The 25,221-nt window shown below is 35.8% G+C and overlaps 1 protein-coding gene across 6 annotated transcripts in view; it reads right to left on the bottom strand.

Moving 5' to 3' along the window:
- METTL25 (methyltransferase like 25) overlaps window positions 1-25,221 on the bottom strand; it is a 165,813-nt gene that overhangs the window by 136,948 nt on the left and 3,644 nt on the right. For all 6 annotated transcript variants that reach the window (XR_003791041.1, XR_003791040.1, XM_029204799.1 and 3 more), the window contains exons 2-4: window positions 9,827-9,991; window positions 9,234-9,340; window positions 1,196-1,795 (exon numbers count right to left, since the gene is read on the bottom strand). Coding sequence is in view for 4 of the 6 variants with exons in the window: in XM_029204799.1 (XP_029060632.1) it covers window positions 1,196-1,795; window positions 9,234-9,340; window positions 9,827-9,991 (872 nt within the window). In the remaining 2 variants the exon portion in view is untranslated. The remainder of the gene's footprint in view (window positions 1-1,195; window positions 1,796-9,233; window positions 9,341-9,826; window positions 9,992-25,221) is intronic.

Raw genomic sequence — 25,221 nt, 5'->3', positions numbered from 1 at the left:
TAAAAATACCAGCAGGTGGCAAACAAAAATACGCAATCAGCATGTTATCCTAACAGTAAAATATTTAAGTATTGTATGTATGTGTTGTAGGGTGGGGAGGGGAGGAGATGGAAGGTATTGGTTAATTCTGGTTATTAAATTGCTACTTAACTAAGGATCCAAGAAATAATCTTCCAGCATATCTTTTATAAGTCAAATTCTTATAAAAGTCTGCATATAGTTTTGATCATATATTTTCCAGAAGACTTTTAAAAATATAAATATATGATAATAAGCACTAAAAATGTATACATTTTTAAGTCAGGTTAAAGTAATTGGGGCTGTTTAACCCTAACAGAAGGTTAAGTTATAACTTAATTACTGATTTCATATATAGGAAAAACAATTAATGAGGATTAACCGGTTTCCCATAATTAGTGAAATCCTGAAATATCTGGGAAAAAGAAAAATTCCCCATTCTAAAATGACAAAGTAACAAAACACTGGTTAGCTACCAAACAAGGATTTAAATTTATAAAGAATTCTGGTATCTTTTGTTTATTCATTCTTTAGGGAAGAATTTTCAAAAAAATTAACAAGAGTAGAATATTATAACTTCAAAGGCTACCCTGCTGTTTTTAAAACAATGAGTTAGGCCAAATGATTTCTAAAAACTCCTCTACAATATTGTTTTCACATACAATGTTGTCTTTAAGATATATTATCTCTGCATAACTTGACATACTTGTACTTTAGAAAAAGTTCAAATTTTTTAAGAATACACAGAAGTTGGTCTTGCTCAAGAAAATTGCAAATTTGGTTAACAAGGCTAACATTAAACATAATACTGCCCTAGGTACATCTTTACTTCAAATTTAAATAAAATGTAAGAGCTTTCTTGGATTGGAATTTTAACAACTCATAAATTGCATAACGAGAACTTAGCTGACTAGCTTTTGTATTAGTACTTCTGTTTAATTTAGGCTTACAAATGAGTGGAGGGTACTCCCTTCTGGAAAATCATAATTGTCAGATTGTCAGATTTTGACAGCTGTGGAAATCATGAAAGCCTGAATATAATTTTATTTTCTTGGTACTTTATATTAATGTAATCAAATAAGATACGCAGGTTAAGTAAGCTACCATTAAAACTTAATTCTATGTCTTAGAGCCTTTATATATAAATGAAATTAAGGAATTAAAAAAATAAAATTACCTCCAGATCTTTAATAATATCATGTAGTTCTGAATCAGCAGTGATAAAAGATGTTAAAGGTGAATATATATTGGATTCATTTGACTTTGATGTCATTTTTCTTCTCTCTTTATTTCCTTCAGACATTTTTCTCTTGGGTATATGGGATGAAGAAGTAGGTTCTATGGCATTAATAGGCAAAAGGTCCCTAAGAGAAAAGGCATTTTCAAAACACAAATTTTCTTCTCGATGTGAATAAACATGTAGGTTTTCCATTTGTTTTCTGATATTAGAAATTACAGAGCCTGAAAAATCTTGCAGAAAGTCCGAGGTCGACATCTTTTCTTGATTTGCAGTACTGCTGTTACATACTCCCTCAATATCGGCTTTAAATTTAATTTCATCTTGCACTTTCCTTTCTTTTGTCATTTGTAATGCCAGTCCATTGACATCTAATTTTGACCGCCTACGATAGACTTTCCAATGTTTCTTCAGTTTCCTGTTTCTCTCCTCAGCTCCGTGAGTATTGGTATTTGAGGAATCAATTCCATAAACTTTTAAGCCATACTTCAAGGACAAAAAGGAGCTTAGGTAGCCTTTTCCAGAACCCAGGTCAATTATCTAAAGAAAACCAGAATTAATTAAAAGGATTTTAGTCAGATGGTAACAGAATGCATTCGTGATATTTTTTTAAAAAGCAAGTAAAGGAATGTATAATTTATATAACCTGTTATGCTTTTTTTAATTTTAATTTTTGATTACTATTAAAAACCAACAACTCTCATCATTTTTATTCAAAATTTTAAGAGAAGTTCTAAGCAGTATAATAATAAGTCAAGGAAAAGATGTAAAAAACATAAATATTGAAAGTAAAATTGTCTTCCTTCATAGATGACATGATTGTATCTGTAGAAAATTCTAAGGAATGCATACAAAAGTTAAAAGAACTAGTAAGTCAAGTTAGCAATGTGTCAAGATACAAGCTCATTAGAAATGAATAATGAACCATCAGAACACATGCATTACAGTAGTAAAGAACAATTAGAAAATAAAATTTAAAACCAACTGAATTAAAATAGCATACAAATAGAAATCTAGGAATAAATTTAACAAAGCTTATGTAAGACCTATACACTGAAAACTACAAAACATTGCATAGGAAAAATTTAAAAGAGCTAAATAAAGATATACCATGTTCATGAAATAGACTCAATATTAAGATGGCAATTCTGCCACACTGACATATAGATTCAATGCAATCCTAATCAAAATCCAAGCAGGGTTTTTAAAAGAAATTCATAAGCAGATATTACAATTTATATGAGAAGGCAAAGTACCTGGAATAACCAAAACGATTTTGAAAAGAAAAAATTTGAGGATTTACACTGATTCAGGAATCAATATAAAACTACAGTAATCAGGGCTTCCCTGGTGGCGCAGTGGTTGAGAGTCCACCTGCTGATGCAGGGGACACGGGTTCATGCCCCGGTCCCGGAAAGATCCCACATGCCGCGGAGCGGCTGGGCCTGTGAGCCATGGCTGCTGAGCCTGCGCGTCCGGAGCCTGTGCTCTGCAACAGGAGAGGCCACAACAGTGAGAGGCCCGCGTACCGCAAAAAAAACAAAAACAAAAAACCCCCAAAAAACTACAGTAATCAAAACAGTGTAGTGCTGGTATAAAAATAGATATATAAATCCATGGAATAAACAGAGTCCAGAAATAGACCCACAGTTATATGGTCAACTGGTTTCTGACAAAACAACTAAAGTAATTCAAAGGAATAGATAGTCTTTTCAACAAACAGTGTGGGTATAACTGGATGTCTGTATGGGAAAAAAAAGATTTTTGCATGTCATATGCCAAGCAGGCATATCTTTAATTCCTGCATATCTTTGTGACATTGGGGGGGAAAAAGATTTCTTATGTAGGACATAAAAAGCATAAACTACAAAGAAATAATTGAAAAATGGACTTCATTAAAATTAAAACCTTTGCTATTCAAAATACATAGTTAAAAAGGGTAAGAAATATTTTGCAAAACATATATCTGACTAAGGGTTTGTATCCAGAATATATAAAGAACTCTAACAACTCAATAATAAGACAAGCCACCAATTAAAAAATGGGCAGAACATTTGAACACACACTTCACAGAAGATATACAAATGACCACTATAAAAAGATGCCCAATATCACTACTCTTTTGGGAATTGCAAACTAAAATTATAATGAGATACACACAAATGTAAAATGGTACAGTCACTTTGGAAAACATCAGCAGTTTACCATACAGTTAAAGCATACACTTTTACTATACAACCTACAAATCCCACTCTGGGCTATTTACCCAAGAGAAATGCAAACATGTCCACAAAGTCTTGTATGTGAATAAATTCATAGCGGCCAAAAAAATTGGTAACCACTCAAATATCCATCAACCAATGAATTGAAAAACAAATTGTGGTATATCTATACTGTAACATACTACACCCAAAAATGAGGAACAAAGAGTCAATGCACATAAAAATATTGATGACTCTAAAAACTATGCGCTAAAGAATAGTCAAACACAAACATCTACATAGTATTTGATTCCATTTATACGATGTTCTAGAAAAGTCAAAACTACAAGCATAGCAGTAATTCCTTGAGAATGTAGGAGGAAATATCTTGCAAAAGGGTATGAGGAAACGTTTTATGGTGACAGAAATATTTTTTATTACAGTGGCTAAACAACTGCATACAATTATCAAATGCATCAAAGTGTACACCTAGAATTGGTGAATATATAAATTATACCTCAATAAAACTAAAAATGATAAAAGACATAAAATTACCAAGATTGTTTACTGTATTCTCATGTCATTTCATAAGAAATAAATGGACAATTACAGAAATATTATCATAGGAAATCATTATCTAATCTCATTATATCTAATCTTTAATTCCTAAAATCAATTAAATCCTGACATAAATATGAGCCACTCAAGGAAAATTTCCTATATTTGAAATAATGCATATCATCAATGAAATCCTCAAAAATTTCAATTCAAGCAAAATTGCAATTCATAGGTAAAACTCCAATAAATGATGTCCTCTAAATAAGTGTCTAGCTTACAAATAATTCCCTATGCCCCCTTTTTAATGTTAATCTCTAGGCTAGGTATTATGGGAAATACAGAAGCATTATATATCTTGATCCTAAGGAACTACAATCTAACTGAAGATACCATACTCATGAATACAAGGGCTATAGAGTAGAAATTCTATTAATCAATTTCCCCATATCTGAATCTCTAGAGAAAGCAAAGCTCTCCATTCCCTTCCTTCTACAAAAACACATTCACTGATGCCAATGGCAGCTTAATGCTAGCAACCAATGGGTTGCTTGTAAGCACCAGGACATTTGTTCCCCCCAATACAGAAGTTTTCTTACCAAGAGGTAATTGAGTTTGTTCCCAGATCTGCATATAATGATTCCACTTGTGAATGAGGAAAATTTTGGCTGCAAGTGACAGAATATCAAATTTCCATCACTGAGAAAAACTCACCTCACTTAAGAAATCTGGCAGTAGAGTAGTTGAACCAACCAGAGGCTCAACCACATATGGCCTCTGGGCCAATGTATTTGTAATTCCTCTGACTGCAAGATGGCTGGGGAAAATCTAAGAATCATGTCTTCACAATATAATATCTGAAACCCTTTTCAGTAATAGGCAAAATTTCCTAGAAAAATCTATCAGCTCACTTATATCTTACTGACCCAAATTGATTTTTACCCCTCTCCAAATTGGCCTTTCAGTAATATATACAGTGTTAGCAAGAGAATGGCAAACTCTGCAATTAAAGGTTACATAAATCATACATATTTTTGCCTTCAAACTCTATTATCTGAGTAGCAAAACCTCCACAATCCTGATCTCTTACCCCTTATTCACAACGGTCTTTTCCTTCCTGGATCATATTATAGGTTTGAAGATAGAGGAGTCTCCAGCGTAATACCTGGTGGGAGGTATCTTCTTTGTTTCCTAATTCTGCTTAGAAGACTTTCTCACAGAAATATTGCTACACATAGTGATTACATTTCTTAATATTAGTATTAGTATGGTACTAGACTTCAGATAGGAGAGTTATATTTTGTTGACTGACCTGGAGATCTAACTACTATTATAAGCTAATGACTTTCAAATTTATAACTCCAGTATGGAATTCTACCATGAACTTCATACTCATATCCAACAGTGTACCTAAACATTTCCACTTGAATGTCTTATAAGCATCTCAAATATAACACGTTCAAAACTAAGTTCTTGATAGTCTCTGTAAAACCTACCCCTCCCATAATCTTCTCCATCATAGTTAATAGTATCTCCATACCCAGGTGGAGAACAAGACTCTTTTCTTTCTCTCATACCCTCCACCTGAATTGTGAAAAAATCCCTAGTCTTACCAAGGGTATTTCATACCAATTGCACCCTAAGTCTAGGTTATTGCAATGGCCTCCTCAATGATCTCCCTGCTCTCACCTTCCCTCCTTGAGTCTATTTTCAAGAGAGCCAAACAAAGACTGATCATACCACGCCTCTAAGTAAAATCTCTCATCACTTCCCTAAACTTATCTCCTGCTACTAACCTCCTTTGTTACTAAGCTTTTTGCCTCAACTCTGGAAGCTCATGCTTACATATGAGCTAATTTCTGAAAACGACCAGCTTGAATGTTTACAAAGACTATGGCGAAGAGTGCAAAGGTAATGGAAATATTGGGTTGGCCCTAAAGTTTGTTCGGGTTTTTCACAACATGTTACAAAAACCCGAACAAGCTTTTTGGCTAACCCAATATTTGCTTCATAACACTCCTCAACACGGCAGTCAGAGTGATCCAGTGGCTCCAACGGCTTCCCATCTCATTCAGGACAAAAGCCCAAACCATCACAATGGCCTCTAAGACTCTACAACTTCATGACCTGCTTCTGCCACCCCAACCTCAGCTCCTACTACTCTGCCCTTGCTCTCACCACTGGAGTTAATCTGGCTTCTTGGCTCTTTCAAGAATACAACAAGTGGGGCTTCCCTGGTGCCGCAGTGGTTAGGAATCCACCTGTCAATGCAGGGGACATGGGTTCGAGCCCTGGTCCGGGAAGATCCCACATGCCGTGGAGCAACTAAGCCCACGTGCCTAGAGCCCGTGCTCCACAACAAGAGAAGCCCACACACCACAACCAAGAGTAGCCCCCTCTTGCTGCAACTAGAGAAAGCCCACACGCAGCAACGAAGACGGAAGGAAGGAAGGAAGGAAGGAAGGAAGGAAGGAAGGAAGGAAGGAAGGAAGGAAGGAAGAGAAAGAAAGAAAGAAAGAAAGAAAGAAAGAAAGAAAGAAAGAAAGAAAGAAAGAAAGAAAGAAAGAAAGAAAAAGAAAGAATACACCAAGTATATTCCCACTTTAGGGCCACTGAATGTGTTATTCCCTCCGTCTAAAAAATTTTTTATCTGGATATTCTAATGGATAACTCTCTTACCTCTTGAAGGAGGTCTTAACTCAAATGCTATCTTTACAATGAGGTCTTACTTGCCCCTCTCTTCCTAATCAAAAGCTTTAATCTCCCATCCCTGAATTAGCTACTTCCTTTTTATTTTTTTTCTCCTTAAAGTATATCAACATATACAATAAAATATACTTATAATGATTTTATTATCTATCTCTCCTCATTAGAGTATAAATGACATAAAGGCAAAGATACGTTTTGTTTTGTTTACTACTGTATCCTCAGCATCTATAACAGCACCTGATACATGGTAGGAGCCAAAGAAATATTTAATAAATGAATGCATGCATCCAAGTGTGAATGAATGAACATATTTTAGGAATAAAAATTAAGAAGTAAGAAGCCTTGGTAATGGGGATGAGAGAGGCAAAGGTTTTTGGCATGTAGGGAGCAATGTGGTTGAGGCAAAAATAAATTGTTTTTTTATCTTCTCTAGTTCTTTTTGGTCACTAGTAAAGTTAAGATTTTAGTATCTGGGTTTCCAACTATCCCCATGAAACCTACATTTATTAAATCTGCTTTTTAAAAGTAAAAATAGTATACACGTCATACATTTCAAACTTAACTATTTTGAGAATCAAATATTGCTATTAAGTAATTTCAAGAGAAAGACCCTGTAAGTCTTTAATACAGGTTGTTTTCACTCACTAGAAACAATCTCCATCACTATGAAAAAAGTTCCCTTAGAGAAGGTCTAACATGAAATATTATGCTATTTCAAATTTTTTTCTCTGCACTTTAGAAATAAATCCACTTTATTAATTTAAAGTTATTTATTATGTAATAAATAAATTTATAAATAAAAGAATAAGTGTAGTTGAAATGTAAAGTTATAAAGCACAATAATAAATACCGCTCGAAGATTTAAGTATAAGTGATGTATTTGGGAGGTGAAGAAAACACTGACAGGGAAATAGAGAAGAGAAAAAAGAGAAAGGAAGACAGCCCAATAAAAGGTATGTTCTTAAGCAAAATACCACTTTAGGACAACCTGGGTTTAATCACACTGAGAAACTTGGAGAGCTACCGTAGAACACATACCTCATAGTCATCCCACCTGGAAAGTCCAGGAGTTGATGTATCTGTTTATCAACGTGTATTAGTCATTAATTCAAGGATGCTCACAGGGAGGAATTAATCCCCAGAACTTGTATGCAGGCAGTGCCATGCTTCAGCAGACAGAGAAAACCCACAGGAAAAGAAATGTAGAAACTGCTAGGTAGAAAGCAGCCCGGCACACCATGAAATGGTGAGGCCCAAGAGTTTCTGAATAAGGCATCCAGTAGCGTCTGCTATACCCATGAATCCACCAGCCATCCTAAGAACTAGAATGTTAGTATTTCCATTCCATATAACTATGTTTTCTTTCCATATCCCATCTCCCTGCTTCCCCTACCAGAGGTAACAACTATTCTCAAATTACTGTTTATGATTCCCTTGCTTCTTTAATGGTTTTTTTGCATATATTTTTTGCATTAAGAATATACCATTATTTTGCTTAAGAGCTTTTTAAATATGATACCATAAAATACGTAGTCTTCTGTAAATTGCTTATTTTTCCCAACCATTTGTATGTTTCTAATATTCATCCATGTGTTATGTACAGCAGCAGTTTGTTAAATTTTACTGTGTACTTGCCCTTTTTACTCCGGTTGAGTATTACTATCATGGTGAGCCTGTTACCGATCCTGATAGGTACTGCTTAGATATGATACACTGGAGAAAAGGTTGAAAACTATTACCTCGGCTCTTGCCTTTTAGTTCCTACTCTAGAGATCTATGTTGCCATAAGTGGTTCTGCATGCCTGGCCCAAACTGTGATCATTTTCTAATCAATCTCAAACTCTCCACAAGTCTGAAAGAATACATGGAAAAGATTCTAACACCTAATAAAAACTGAAGAAGGGAAAAAATCCTCCATTACCCCCACAGATGTTCTTGTAGGGATAAGAAAAATAACTTACTATTTTTATAGGCCAATGGAGGCAATCACTGATTTTATTTTAACATCTATTTTCAGACATTACTACCCTTCATAAAGGCTATTTTTTACAACAGGAATGCATTATAATTCTGACACTATGAAAGAATCCAAGTTTCTTTATGTTACAATAATGAGGCAGGTGCCCCAGACCACAGCATGGTAACCCAGGTCCTTGAGAACACCTAGTGGTAAACAATTTTGCAGAATGCCATCTTCATAATGCTGCCTCAAATTGGAGTTACAACATAAGAAAAAGAGAATTACCATAGCTTCTTATCTACTCTGGAAAGAGTGAAATTTGTGGCAAAACATTAACGGTCATATCTTATTTTTAGTATAAATTTGTTTTTATTGCAGTATATTGGGAAATGAGAGCATTTTTAAAGGATCAGATGTGATGTGACATCTCACATCAGCTATTACTTAATGACATTTTAAAGGCCAGACAGTGACAGTAGAAAAGGAAATTTGAATGCTACCCCCCAAAGTGGCAGTAATTTAAACACATGAATATACAGGGAAGTACTCTTACCTGCTTTATTCCACAGTAATCAGCAGCACTGCCGATGAGCTCTGACATTGCCTGAACTTCATGAGATTTTTTCAAATTCATAAACTCATCTGGCTTCACATTTTCACCTGAACAAAAATAAAACAAAATTAAAGTACTGCTACTAAAGAAACAAAACTTAATAAGAATCATCAGTTGATGCTCATGTTTTCTATAATTAAATATGAAAATAATACAGAGATCCTCTTGCGGTGTCTATAAGATGGATCTCTATCAGTTTAGCTGCTATGAATCAAATTTGAATTAATAAAATGAAAAGACTCATATAACATTCTTAAAAATGTTCCTTGAAATATAAAACAATTAACTACAAAAGAAGAGACTGATGACTAGACTATGATGTAGGAAAAAAATGTGGAGATCTATACCTAAGTTTTCTGTTTAATATGGTGCATAAGAAAACCTACTCATTTAGAACAAATCAGTCTATCGGGGCTCATGATATAAGGTCTAAAAATAAATTAAGAAAATGTTGGAAATAATATACATATATGAACAATATATTGCTTCTAAATGCCTAAAAAACATACATGCACACACACAAACACACCTACCAGTTCTCTGTTTTTGATTTCCACGAAGGGCTACAAGCAACTGTTCAAAAGGAGTACATATTCCCAAGTTTTGTACAGAATAATATTTAGCAGCCAGAGCGAAGGCTTCCACACTCACCAGCTTCTGGGAAGTTTCACAAAATATTTTCGGAAAATCAGTAATATCTAAAAAATCAAGATAAAAAGAATTGTTAGCAACAAAATAAATAATCACTAGCTAATTTGTTGGAGATTTAAAAAACAAAAAACAAAAATCACCGATCTTATAACAAACTATAATATTTTCATTTTGGTGTGAATTTTGGCAATATCACTAATGCTTCCATTATATTTGTTATTTAAACTATTAGCTGTTTGTAGCAGCCAGTTTTCTCTTTAATACACTATACCATTAAACACTTAGATTCCAAATAAAAATTTGGCCTTTTTGTTGTGTTTTTAAAAGCCAAAAAAAAAGAAAGAAAGAAACAAAGAAATTTAAAACCGTGCTAAACTGTAATGCACTCATTAAATTTATGAATGGTCCTGGCTGACGTACAACTGTGAATTTAAAGGAGGTCAGTCCATCAAATGTCGTTACTCCCTGCGCACACCGCATGTAGAACAGCAATATTCTCAATGGTATAAATGTTATTGTAAAACAGTTCCTGCATCACATGGACCATGTAGAATTGTGTGGGCGTGTGTGTATATGTGTTCAACGCACTGTCAGTACGACTTCTAAAACTAATCTGGTTATGATTAGGTGAAAACAGTTCACTTTCTTCCCATAGTCAGTTTCAAACCAGACATTGTCTAAGCTTCATACAGAAACTACTGATAGTTGCTGAATGCTCACTTTAGAAGAGTAAACTGCCACACTGTTTGCAACATCCAGTGTCCCTCTCTGCGTGAGGATCATTCACCCTGTTGAACTCAGATGTGGTTACATCTCGCCAAGGTGAACTACGCCATTTTCAGGCAGAAGTTTTAAAAATATCAAAAGAGTCACTACATTTTCTTTGCCCAGAACTGCAATTGTCAAGATAGAACCTGCCTCAGCCTGAGTCCCCAAGTGACGACAACAAAGGCATCACTGCTGTCAAACTACAATGAACATGTGGCATACGTGAATAGTAACTTTCATTGGTTTTAGTCACTGAGTTTTTAGGCTTATTACTGTAGCACAATCTTAACTACTCTAATGGATACACATCAGTACAGATTTGCTTTTTATTTGTTCAGTTTCATTTTCCTATAGCCATTTTTAATGCATATTAATTTATTTATGAAGGTTTAAAAAAAGGCATTCTGATATGTATTAGTAGTTCAAAGAACTCCAAAGTTACCTATGAAATTATAAAAACCTACTTAAACACAAAAAACAATGATGCTCCCTGGCAAAAATTAAAAGAAAATTGAAGAAGGCTTGCAGAATGCTAAATAACTAAAAACTACATGTTTAAGACAGTACCTTTTGAAAGCTAATATCTATTAAGTTGATGGTAGTAATGTTTACCAAATTAATTAAGTAGAAAATCAGCAGAGATGTATAACTTCCATTTCTGAATCTATTAAATAGAAATTTAAACTACAAGATCACTATAGTGCGTTTATTTAAGATACATTTTGTGTATTATATAAAGTTCTTTTGACATTTTACAAACTGAATTTACTAATGCAGCCAAAAAATAATAAAATCCACATCAAAATATTTAGGCATGATACAGAGGGGAAAACTCAGTCAACTGTTAAGTGAGCCGCTCAGGTTTAAGGGCAGTCTCAACATCCCCAAGTTCCAGGGCAGCAATTTCTTAGCATGTGATAGAATAAGAGTAGTAAATTTCAAAGTGCAGAGGGGCTATTATAGTAGTCAGTTATTGGACAATGCTGCCAACAGAAAGAAATGGGATGTTTCTGTTGGAAAAGTAAAGCTTCAAATCAATTTAACTATCCTACTGAAAATATTTGAAAAAATTCCAATCCAAGCCAAATTAATGTTGTTAATTTGCTGTTAATTATAGACCTTCTAGTAATTTCAGAAATCTGGAGATCTAAACTGAAAAGATATTAAATTTTTAACAATGTTTCCTTTTATAAAAAGGATAGTGTTCTGATTCAGTCCATTGGTTTATGTCACTTAAGGCTACACCAGTTTATTCAGATAGTCTAGAACTCTGTGAAAAAAATCTTTTTGAATTATGAAAATATAGCTTTTGTAACTTTGTTTTCAAATGACCCAGCCTATAACCTACATTACTTGCGATTTTTAGAGATTCAGAGAGATGAGAGGTGTCAGTGATCTTGTCTTTACTTCTATCTCTGCAACAGTACGTGAGGAAAGTTCCGTGGTGACGGTAATAGTATCCGTAGTACTCATAGTGCATTCCCAGAGACTTGCACACTGAGTTTGGGTTTGGCAACTAGCAAAATAAAAACCACAGTGTTACCCAACTTATTACTTAAATTCTTAATTAGTTAAATGTTTTACACAGGGAAAGCTTCATTTTTAAATTTGATACCCATTGCACCTGCATATTCTGCGGTTTGATTGTTTTGCCAATATCTCCCTCTACTGGAAGTACTTGTTCTGCTTTATTACATGCTCTGTCTTTATTTACTCTTATTTTTTGTACACCCACAGAAGTTTCTTACAAGATAGGTTATTTGGGCATGAGGGAGCAAAGGCACCAGAGAGGCAAGGGAGAAGTTAATTCTATTAAATATGATATCAGTATATCCCTATCCTTTTTTTTTTTTTTTTTACAGCAGAGGTCAATATACAAGGAAAGGTAGAAAGGTTATACATACACATGTTGGATTATGAAAATTTCAACATAGAGAAATGAATAATAATGTTTTAAAGCTAAAAATAAAATAGAAACAATCAATGAATATATAATATTGACATTTAAAATTTTAAAAAATTTCAAAACTAAATGTCTGGTATTTTACTTGAATATTATCTAGCACTTTAAGGAAGACAGAGTACTGTTAGGATTCACAATTATCTCACCACTATTATTGCTGACATTTATTGCACATATACTCTGGGCCAGGCACTGTGTCAAACAGTTGACATTTAATGGAACGAACTTATAAGCTAGTTACATCGTGCTCATATCCCCACTTACAGAGGAAGAAACCAAAACTTAGAGAGGCTGCAATTTAGCCAGGTTCGCACAAACACTAAGTAGCAAGGCATGTGAACCAAGGCTGTGGGCAGACCTTGTTCTTAATTCCCACATTCGATCAACATGCCACTGCAGTGAGTAACAAATGAAATCAGGAAAGACAGCAGTTAAAAAAGTGCTAGGCAGACTGACTGTCAGAATCAGGTCTAACAAGAATTCCCTCTGGCAGAGATCAATACATGGTAATATCTTTAAGACAGTTTCAAACTCATTTATCTTCTTAATTCTTTCACTTCCCTCACTCCCCTCAACACCTCCCTCTTTACCAGAAGTGATTTTAAGATTTCATGAAGTAAAAAGAGTAATTTCTACATTTAAAACAACTGATAAGTCTCTGAAAAGAAAATTAAAAGTTTTTATGATAAGAGGTTGTTGTAGTTATCTATTTCTAGAAACAAAGTATCCCTACTGCTTCATGCCCAGTTGTAAGGCAATAATACCTTGCATATACCAGGTATTCAGTAAGTAGGGAATCAATGAAGGGATGAACGAAAGCAATTCCTCAATACATTTACTACTGTAGCATCACCAGATACACTGAGAGAAACAAATTCTAAGATTCTGGGGTAGTAGTTTTCACTGAGGCCACTACAGGGACTTCAACAGTACTTCTGAGCCTGTTAGAAGAGCATAAAACCTCATCTCAGCCCTAATGTTTACAATCACAAGGTGAGACAAAAGTGATTTAAAACATTTAGAATGTGATATAAAATACAATTATGTGCTAAATTCTGACGTTTAACTGTGTTACAGGGGTTAGGGCAAAGGTCACCACTGTTATCATCACACACCCTAAAAATGTCCTATGGTCCAGAATTTCAAGAAGAAGTCAACAGTGCCCTCTTAATAACAATCTTCACAAGGACATAGAAATGTTATGGACTCACTTTTACATGTCCTACAGATGTCTCCAATTCAAAAAGCCCAAAACTGAACTGAAAGTTCTCAAGCTCACCAAACCTTTCCCTTTTCCTATTTACTATCCTGTTTAATAGTGTCATCAGTCACCCAGTGCTGAAGTTAAGTCTACATTATCTTAAATGCTCCTTGTACCCTCAATGCACATATCCAGTCACCCATTAAACCTAATGTAAAAATGTCTTTCACTTGGAACCCCCCTCCCCCCATCACCGCCGCGGTTCAAACTCTATTAGTACCACCAGTGTTACCACAGTAGTGATTTTTTTCCTTATCAATAGAACTCCCATAGCAGAATGCTCAGTAAGTGTTGGTTGAGCTGAATTGAACATGTTTTCTAAAATGGAAACCTGCTTATATTCAATGCAGGTTTAATTATACATTTTAAGGCTTTGGCTTCTACCAACAGTTGACTTTAGGCTTCAATCTTTTGTACTTGTTTAGTAGACTTCAGTCAAAAGTTAAAGCTGTCTTGCTGAACTATGAAAATTATATATAGGATATATTAAATTTTATGAATGTTTAAGTATATCCATAACCGTATAATCTATTTAAGGAAGAAACAGAATATATACTGTTGCTTTTTAAAATAAGTCAATTTATATTACTCCATTATGGGCTGGGAAACTTTTTGCAAAAGCTCCAACATAATTTATGGCTGCATATGAATGTTATCTCAACATGTAAACCATGCTCTTAGAAAGAATGATATAATTAACAAAAATTGATATGCATATCCTTATTGTGCCAATATTAACATTACACTGAATGTTCCATTACACGGAACCATTTCAAAAGCATTTTCACATTAAGTTTTGATAGAAATCAAATTAAATATAAAAACAGGAAAATCTAACCACAGTACTACTACTCTAACAAACCCTTTTCATAGTTTAATTTGAAGGAAAATAAAAATATCATACAAAGAAACAGAAGTTTAGAAAATTGATTTGGTATATAAAAAATAAACTTGTTAAAAAATAAACAATTCTGGGATGCCTACGATGTGCAAGGTAATAACTGAACCTGATAAAGCTAATTTGTTAACAACTCATGATTCATCTACGGGATACAGTGTCTTATCACTTACAAGGCATGTGGGCCACGAATGTTCAGTGTGGATTCCAGAGGGCTCAGCAATTCCCAGTTAGAATTCTTTTGAGATGCCACATGGGATGTGCTTACTCAGGTCTTTGCACTTGTTTTTTCCTCTGTCTGATACCATCTTCTCTCAGATAGTTTCATGGTTCTCTCTCTCACTTCCTTTAGGTCTTTAATCAAATGTCACCATTTCAGTGAAAACTTCTCTGACAACCCTATTTAAAACTGCAACCTCACTCAACTCTCATTCCTCACTGATCCTGTATCAATGTTTTATAGCACTTATCACCATCTGACATAGTAAGTAACATGCAAGAGGACATATTTTTGTTTACTGCTGTATCCTGAGAACCTAGAATGATGCTTGTCACAGCACATACTCAGTGAATGAATGGGTAAATGAATGAACAAGATCTAGGTCTGAATTCTGGTTCTCAGACTGCCTCTCCCTCTGTGGCCATGAGCAATCTATTTATCTGCTCTAAGACTTGATATCTTCATCTACTAAAGGGGGGCAAATATCTCCTTTACAGTATTTTAAGGAGTACACATATATATGCACATAGGCATATATTTAAATATGTACATATACATATATACATGTAAGTATTTAATTACACACACACCCTCACACACACACACACCATCCTAAAACAGTGCCTAGAATATAGTAGGCAACTCCCAAAGCACAAAATCCGAATTAAGTAACTGAGTGTCCTAACACAGCACTTGGGACTTTGTTGGAAGAATGTGGGGCAGAAAATACTCAAATATTTAGGCCCAGAATACCATATAGGCTACTAGAGAAGAACTTGAAACAATGAACAATACAAACATTCAGTTTCTAAACACGGGGCCTGCTGGGAGAAAGGAAGTTTGGGCTCTGGAAGTTGGATGCAAGCCCCCCATTGTTAGAATGAAAGCATGACTAGGGACAGGTAAGCTGCAACTTGAGACACAACGTGCAAGTCCAACAGCCAGCACTGGGTTCTACAGCGTAAGTAGGTTGAAAGCAAGAATTTCTCAGTGTTTGGGAGCCCAGTGGTTAGCAGTAGACACCATGTCCTAGAATCAGCTTGAAAGCTCAAGGGAGAAATTTTATTACCAATGATATTTCTTACTAAATTTGAAGTGAAATTCAGTAGATAGATTATAATCCTGACTATGCCTTAAAGACCTAATATAGTTTCAAGTCTGCTTTACCATAGTGTTTTAATTTCCTACATCAGAAGTCTCTATTTTCAGAAAATAACCAAAACCAAGAGATAGATTACTAGAAATTCCACAACTTCAAACTCCATTTAAAATTAGAAGCACTGAAGAACAAATTAAATATTTGTAAACATTTTCTGAAAAATAAATTCAACTTAATAAACCAAATATGATTTTGTTAGCAAAATACAAAATAAAGTTTAGATTCTAAAACTTTAAAAATTGCTTTATAATTGTAAAGAATAAAAACGAACCTATTTCAGTGCAGTAAGCGCTATGAAATCAATCTCTTTGTTCTTCTCTTGTTCCCACCTCAGAGACCTCATTTCCTATTTTCGCTGCCATTTTCTGAACACCACGGCAGGCTTCACTGCCCCACAGTGCCTCAAGGATGGCAGTATCTTAGTAACTAACGCTGCCATTGATCTCTTACTCAGAAGACCAGTATTTCCTTTCTATACACACATTGACTTGGGCCTAGACTTCCAGGCTTTCAAGAATAAAAAAAGACTTTACAGTTTGTTTATTATTGAGGCAGGAAAAATAAAGGACTTTTTGTCCCAGATAAACAGTAATTGTAAGTAAAATTAAATTACTAATAAGGGATTTTGAGAGAGTAAAATTAAGTCACACCTGTCTCTTAAAATTGTACTTCTTTCCATTGTACGTTTCATTAACTTGAGTTTAATTTCATCTGCTATTCTTATTCTAAACTCCATTACTTACATTTCAACATTAACACAAAATAGATGTGTGTCTATTCTACTCAGCTGAATTCAGTTATAATCATGTGCCAAGTAAAAGGAACCTGCAAGAGGAATTTGCATTAAATATACACTTTCTCTAATTCCTACCATACCTCCAGCAGATCTTGCTCCGATCTTGCTCTTTACTTGTTTAATTTTTGTAAATGATGTGTATAATTCATAAAAACCAGATCAATTTTATTCTTTAGGGACCATTATTTAAGGTGACTGCAATAGAGAAAAAACAAATAAAATGCCCACCTAAACCTTACATTCGCCACTCTGATTTTAATGATCAAGAAAGAGGGAAGAATTCATTTTCAGTAATTGTTATTGGTATTGCCTAAAGATACCAGTCTAATACTCTGCAGCTATATCGGAAATGCAGTTCCCCTCACAAGGGAAGTTTCAGAACTTCATAAAGATTAGTTAAAGAAATGTTTGAAAATATATATCATAATAAGGAACAAAAAGCGATGAGGAGAAAAAGAAGAATGAGTACAAGTGCTGGTCTAAAGCAAGATGAAGTCAAAGAGCTTTGTAATACTAATAATGCTTTCAACCAGCGGTTCTTATCCTGAGGTCTAAGAGCTAAAGAAGCTTATGAATCACCAAAAGCTATCTGTAAAGTTTTACATCTATGTGTGAGCATATATGCCTCTTTTTCAGGAAGAGGTATGATAGTGTTCATTTGAATTAGCCTTTTAATGGGATTTGTGACCTAAGAGATTAAGAATCACTATCTTTTACTCTTCCTCAATTTTTACTTTACCCAATGTTAATATTATAACAGACAATTCAACTAAGTATTTTTTCTCTGGCTTCTAGAGATCATTTTAAATATTTAAAACAACATAACATTATCCTTTTATTCATTGGTAGATAGCTATTAATTCTTAATATAAATTTCATAGTTTTAAGATTAATCTAACTTTGAAAAGATAACACTTTTCTCTCCAGTATTTTTAGTACTAAACAGATCCTCTCTTATTGTTGATGGTCTAAGTTACTAGTCTGAGTTTTTTAGATAATGCCCGTCTAACAAAAATAAATAAATAATTTAAAGTACCAAGCAACATAAAAGTGAATATCTAAAAAAACAGAAGACACATTTATTCTGATTGGCTAAATATAAGCATAATTTAAGTAGAATGAGGGAAAAAACTGCCATAGATAAGAGGAATCTTCATGAACTTTGTTTTACTAAACTTCTTAATAATTGAATGATATGGGGGAAATCAGAAGTTGGGGGGGTAACCATTAAAAACTAGAATATAAATTCAAGTTCTAAATGGCCCTACCTAAAAGGAACAATCGGAAAGCACTTTATATATATCAAATAAATAAAATATGATGACAAATTATCCTGAGTTCCCAAAGATTTGTTTGCATTTTTGTCACCCTTACCCATAATTACAGCAGCAACCCAGGAACTGGGCTGACAGTTGCCACTATCTCTTTGTTGTATGAAATTATTTCCACCCTTGAAGTCTGCTAAAAAGACCCAGAAAAATATAAAAAGGGAAAATAGAGTTCAGGAAAATACATATGGAAAGTGAAAGGATAAAAATTAAACACGACAGAGTAAAACAGACGACACTAATTATTTCTCTGTTGTTCTCACTTTCTATTTCCAACATGCTTTCTGGCTTCATGTGTTTCAAATTAAATGTGAGCACAATTTCAATGCACCATAATCACCACCATCACCACCACCAAGAAAAAAATACTTAGAATGGCCAAGAAGCAATTTAATTTCTTGAGATGCAATAAAAATACTTTAAGAGAAACCGCAACAAAATAATCTATCATAGGCAAAAACTTCCTGTGTTGTTCAATTAAAATGATAGTAAATTAATTATGCAGATGCTCACCAAAAGGAACCAGTTCTAAACATTTATTCAGCACCCAATCCTGGTAAGGATCATGTAAGTTGCGATAACAAGAAACAGGAGAAGTAGCATATGGGCCTCAAGAAGCTGAAAGAAGAGAGTCAAGAGAGGCCCTGGAGGCTTTGAAAGAGTCTTAGAGCAGCCCTGGGCTTTGGCAAAGTCACAGAGGATGGCTTTGCAGGCACAGAAACCTGGATTTCCTGAGAGCTGAATAGGTTTTCCACAACTGATTCTACGCAAAGTTATAAGAAACTGACTTTATAAACTTATTACTTTACATTGAGATAACCCATATCACTCAGTTGATGAGACACTGTCTCCTAATTTTAGAATTACAACTAGAACAAATAAAGCCAGATATTCTTAAAGAAAATTTTAATCAAGCTGGGTAGCTGTTTGAGTGGCCTGTGTAGTCATGATCTATGTTGGTTTCATAAAGTATTTTGGCTATCCTAACTCAGAATCTCTTCCGATTTGCCTCTTGGAAGATTTTTCTATACTTATGAAGACCAATTAACTCCTGAAGACCAAAAGATAATTCACTTGAGAATGTTACAGATTTATATATGTAGTCATTACTTCCTAAGGACACAGCCTAGGTCCCTTGAAGTGGGGAAAACAAAATCTTAATCCTTGAGAGGAGATATAGGAGACTGTTTTATCAGTAAAGTATTTAGAAGCTATCACTACTGGCTTTTTTCTGCAGATGGTTAATCTCACACATATATGTGATAAACTTTCAGAAATTTTAGCCTGAAATGATGCCTGCCTTGATTTTATCTCCAGATTCTCATGGTATCTTTCTGTAATTTTCAATGTACTGAATGAAGTACTGCATTTTCACACAGGAAAAGAATAGCAAATTAAGTTAAACCTATGAGTTGGATCGAGTCATACAAAAACAATGATGACAAACATAATATGGACAGAAACCACACTAGTTCAGTACCATATTTCCACGGGTACCTTCAATAACATTCTTTATAGATCTATGCTTCACTTCGATCTTCAAGAAAAATTTACTCATCTATATGGCAGAAACTGTTCAATGTGCTAAGAACACAAAACTGAAAAAGGCAAACACTGTACTTTTGTTTTTAGAGAGTTTATAATCTAGCTGCAGATAGGGACAAGCCAGTGGACGATGACAACAGGATGACCTGTGTTGATATGGGAGAGTATATGGGGTATTATAGGAGCACATACATTTCCAGAAGTTCTTGACAATTTATTTTTTCCAAGGAAAGAAAGGCCTAATTACACCATCACCACCAACATCATCATTACCACAACCCTCATCATTTATTAGCCACAACTTGTTGAATCCATGCTATATTCCCAGTTCTATGTTAGGAGCCACATTACATCATTTTTCAGCTTTACTACAACTTTGTAAGATAGGTAATACACTTGTGAAAAAGGAAAAAAATAACAACAATAACAATCAGCTGTGACAGCTTATAGCTGGGGTGGAGCTGGCGCTGGCATACAGACCACACTCTTCCCTATTAAACATGAAAGCGTTTACAGTAGTACACCAATATCAGACCAAGTCTGTGGCCATGCGAAGTCCACAACCGTGACTGAGCACAGACAAAAACAAGAACATCGTGCAAACACAACGGCCTTCATGAAAGGAGCCCCACAGAGGCTCACATGGTGAGAAACTGAGGCCCTGTGCCAACAGGCAGCACCAACTACCCCCCTATGTGAGTGAGACATTGTGGGGGCAAGTTCCCCAACCTCAACCAACTTCAGCAACTGCAGCCCCACCAGCAAGTGGACTGTGAAACCGTGAGACCCTAAGCCAGGTCCATCCATTAATCTGTTCCTGAATTCCTACCCCACAGAAACTGTGTGACAGCGTGTTATCAGCAACAGGTCGTGTGTGACAATATAATTGTCAATGAGTGTGTACTGTTCCAATGAAAACAATTATAAGGGAGGTCGTATAATTAATATTAATACTGTGTTTCCCTTTAATTCTTAGGCTGTTTTCTTCTATTTCTTTGAACATATTTATGATAGCCACTTAAATCCAACATCTGAGCCCAATCAAGATCGGCTCCGATTAACTCATTTTCTCCCCCCTTGGGTCACACTTTCTTTTAATTCTCTGAACACAGCTACTTAAATCCAGCATCAGGGCTCACTTGGAATCAGTTTCCTGAGTATGAGTCATACTTTCCTGTTTCTTTGCACATCTAGTAGTTTTTGGTTGAAAAGCAGAATTGTGGATAATTTATTGTAGTGGATCTATTTTGTTTTTCTAAGGATTTTGTTGTTGTTATTCTGCTAAGAAGTGAACTTGCTTGGACTCAGACTGAAATCTATCTCCCCCTCCGTGAGCAGCAGCTGGTGTCTCTGCTCAGTTGCTCATTAGCCTGCCCCCTGAGGGTATCCCTGAGCCTGTGTAGTTCAGCAGGCAGATGAAGATTTGGGTGGATTTGATAGTCAGATTGGGGGGCTCATCCTCTCTGTGGTTACATTTGTTTCCAACGCTCCCCAGCCTAAATTTCCAGTTACTCTGCCAGCCCTGAATTCTGCCCATTGATACAGAAATTCAATCAGGCTTTTGATTTTTGCCACCCAAGCTGTCTACACAGCTTGGGGAATATACTCCGTCAAAGGTGCAGCAAGTCTGCACATCTTGCCAGGAGCTCTGTCTTTCAAGGGTTCACGATCCCCCTAGTTTCGTCAGTGTTTTTGCTGGATTCTCTTAGTCTCCCGTGCCTGCATGTGCACATGTGTGTGTGTGTTTGGGAGGGGGTGTGTGTCTATACTTCATCCAGGGTTTTAGCCAGAGTTTATACTCACATCTTAAATCTCAGCCCTTCTGTGGCCCTCCTTCCAGAATGTGCTCCTTAAATTTCCATCTGCTCTCATCTCTGAACTCTGTTGTGGCCATCTTGAGCTGGGAAGAATGTTGTTCCAGACTGCCAGATCTAGGGGGGTTTGGAGCACCCCCAGCAAGAAAGTCATGAGTTCACAGTTCTTCCCAATCAGTAGCAGTTTTCCAACATCAAACTCTGCTCATATTTCTGTCCCCCTTTGGTCACCTTCCAGAACCTTCCAATAGTTTTTAATAATCCGGTCAGTGTTTGTCATTGTTACCTGCTGGAGGAACTGCCTGACCTCTTCAAGCAGTCATTACCTGAAGCCCACCCTGGACTATTTTAATAGCCTTATCCTGTCCTCCTGCTTCCACCCTCACCTTCTCCACAAAGAAGCCGGAGTCATCCCTCTGAGACATAAATCACACAGCATACCCCCTCATGAAGTCCTTGAAGAGCATTCCATTCCACTCAGAGTAAAAGCCAAGCCCTCAGTATGGTTTGCAAGTCCCACATGAAGTTGCCTCAGGCCGCTACTCAAACCTCATCTCTGATCAATCTCACCTGGATGGCTCTGCTGTGCTCCCAGCACACATAGCATGTTCCCACCTGGTGCCTGCTATTCACTTGGCCCGACACACTCTTCCCTCAGATAGACCATTTTTCACTTTCCCTTCCTGGAAAACGAGTGTGTGTGTGTGTGTGTGTGTGCGCGCGCGCGCGCGCATATACAGTTTTCTGGGTATCAACCTTCACTAAAACATAGGCTCCACATACGCAGGGATTTTATTGTGTTCAGTATCATAACAGTAGGGTCTAGAACAGGGCCTGGTAGGTAGAAGGCACTCAGTAAACATGAGTCAAGTGAATGCGTGGGTTAAGTGCTGCTCTTTGTTAGGCATTCCGCTTAACCCTTACCATGTATTTACTCACATAACTTTCAGACTGCCCCATCAAGTAGGTACTATAATTATTTATCCCAATTTTATGGATGAAGAACTAAGGCACAAAGAGTTGTAGCCCAAGCTAACCAAACGAGTATGTGGTGAGGCCAGGACTTGAACCAGGCAGTCAGTCTGCAAAGCCCATAGCATTATTCTGCTCAAGATGCCATTCAAAATACCACTGGCTGGGTGGCTTATACGACAGAAATCTGTCACAGTCTGGAAACTGGAAGTGCAAAATCAAAGTGCTGGCAGAGCTAGCTGGTTCCCGGTGAAGCCCCTCTCCCTGGCTTGCAGACAACTGCCTTCTCACTGGGTCCTCACATAGTTTTCCTCTGTGCGCACCCTTCTGGTGTTTCTTCCTCTTCTTATTGGATTAGGGCACCACCCTTTTGACCTCTTTTAACCTTAATTACCTCTTTAAAGACTATCTCCAAATATAGTCACATGGGGGTTTTTGGCTTCGAATTATGAATTTGGGGGGACACAATTCAAACCACAACACCCATAATTTATGCCCTTAAAATACAGTTATTTTCACCATCTTTCCTTTTTAATTGTGGAGAATTAATATTGTTTTCTCTCTAGTTCTTTTTAGATGAACAGAGGAAAAGAAACTTTCAGGACTCTGACCAGGCCAGAATATCACCTGGCAAGAGAAATCTACTGAAATGGCTACACTGAGGATTTTCAGAAACAACTTGGTCTCATAAAATACCAAATGATTATGCCAGACATATGCTAGTGTACTTTCACATACTGTGCATTAACTCAGTGCAGCTCTGGGAACTGTGTTTATTTGTAACTCCTCATATCCAGCTGACAGAAAACCACACTCCTTGTGAGACCCTAATGGAAATCCATTCAGGTCTCCTTGCTGCTCCTTGAACACACCATGCCTGCTCCCAGATCAGGGCCTCTGCACTCCCTGTTCTCACTATCTGGAATGCTCTGCCTCCAGATAGCTTCATGACTCCATTTTCTCCTTATTTAGATTTTTTGTCCAGAGTTATTTCCATGAAGTTTTGCTAGGACAACCTATTTACAATTGCAAACGTATCTTCCTCCTGCCCATCCCCTTATTTACTCCTCTCTTTGCTACTTGATTCTTCTCTGTGGCACTTTTAAAAAATTATTTCTATTCCCTCTAGAATGCAAGCAAGGTGAAGATAAGGATTCTTATTTGCTTTATTTACTATTTCCCTAGCTCCTAGATAAGTACTGGGACACAGCAGACACTAAGTAAGTGTTCCCTGAATGAACGAATGAATGAACAAACTTCCCCAAGGTCACAGAGCTGGTAGAATTGGAATCTGTACCCTGTCTGACTAAACAGTATAAAAATTAAGTGCTAAATTATACTTATAGAGAAACTAACAATTCTTTAATAAGATACAAATCTGGTCAAAGAGCAAAAAATACTCTTCTCTGACACAAACAATAGACTTTATATAGTAATGGAGAAAATGTCCATATTTACATAATCTTTACATAAACAAAAATTAATATTCCTTACAAGCATATATTATAAAAAATCATTATTTTTAATATTGGAGGTGGCAGACCATTTGTACAATTGAATATCTTGTATATAAAATTCTGCAGGGTCAGAGACATTTCAAAGGTGAATAATCTAGTCTAGATTCCATTATTGTTGAATTGACACAAAATTGGTTGTGTTTCTCAAAAGATGTATTTTGTTCCTAGCTGAGAGAACAAATAAGTGGCATTATTCATTTATTTATTCGTCAAATATTTATCAACCACCTACTCTGACCAGGCACCATTCTAGGCACTAAAGATACAACAGTGAACAAAACAATTCTTACATTCTTGAAGGGGAAACAATAAAAACAAAACAAAAAATAAGAAATGTATCCATGTCATCAAAATATCAGTTTTGATAGTAAATGCCCTTTGTACTTCAATCTTAAATAATCCAGAAAAACCTTTATCACGGTGGTAAAGACCTCAGACCCTGTGGAGTCCGATGACCCAGGCTTGCATCTCCATTACAAGCTGTGCTCCTAGTATATTACCTCCTCAACTGGCAATTTCACAAATGGGGAAAACAGAACCCATCTTGCCAGACTACTGTAAATATTAAAAGGGAAAATATGCAAACAAACAACACACTGCAGGGAAAATAGTAAATATCAATTAATCCTATTATTGTTATTATTAGGATATGTAAACAATCTAATTCTTTCATTGTATGAAGCCTAGGTCAAACCCATATGAAAGTCTTGGACTTCATATTTAATTAGTTTCTTTTACTCTTTTGGAAGCCAGAATGAGTCATTCATTAACTCATTCAACAAATATTCATTGAGTATTTAATTATGCATGCTAGGTATTTTACTAGGTGCTGGAATACAGCAGGACAGACATGATCTTAAACTCTTTTGGAGTTTAAGTTGCCATGTTATCATAGGTATTAGGCATTTTGAGAGTAAACTGAAGAAGTGCCTGGTTGTTTGGCCTGAGGCGACCCAGCACTGGAGCCTACCCGACTCTTTGGTGGGGCTAATGGCAGACTCTGGGACGGCTCACGCCAAGGAGTACTTCCCAGAAC

The sequence above is a fragment of the Monodon monoceros genome, unplaced genomic scaffold, assembly GCF_005190385.1.
Source record: "Monodon monoceros isolate NGI ecotype Baffin Bay Population unplaced genomic scaffold, NGI_Narwhal_1 Super_Scaffold_6, whole genome shotgun sequence".
NCBI classification, from domain to species: domain Eukaryota; kingdom Metazoa; phylum Chordata; class Mammalia; order Artiodactyla; family Monodontidae; genus Monodon; species Monodon monoceros.
Note: the sequence above shows the minus strand (reverse complement) of the source record. Positions and strands in the feature narration are given on the sequence as shown.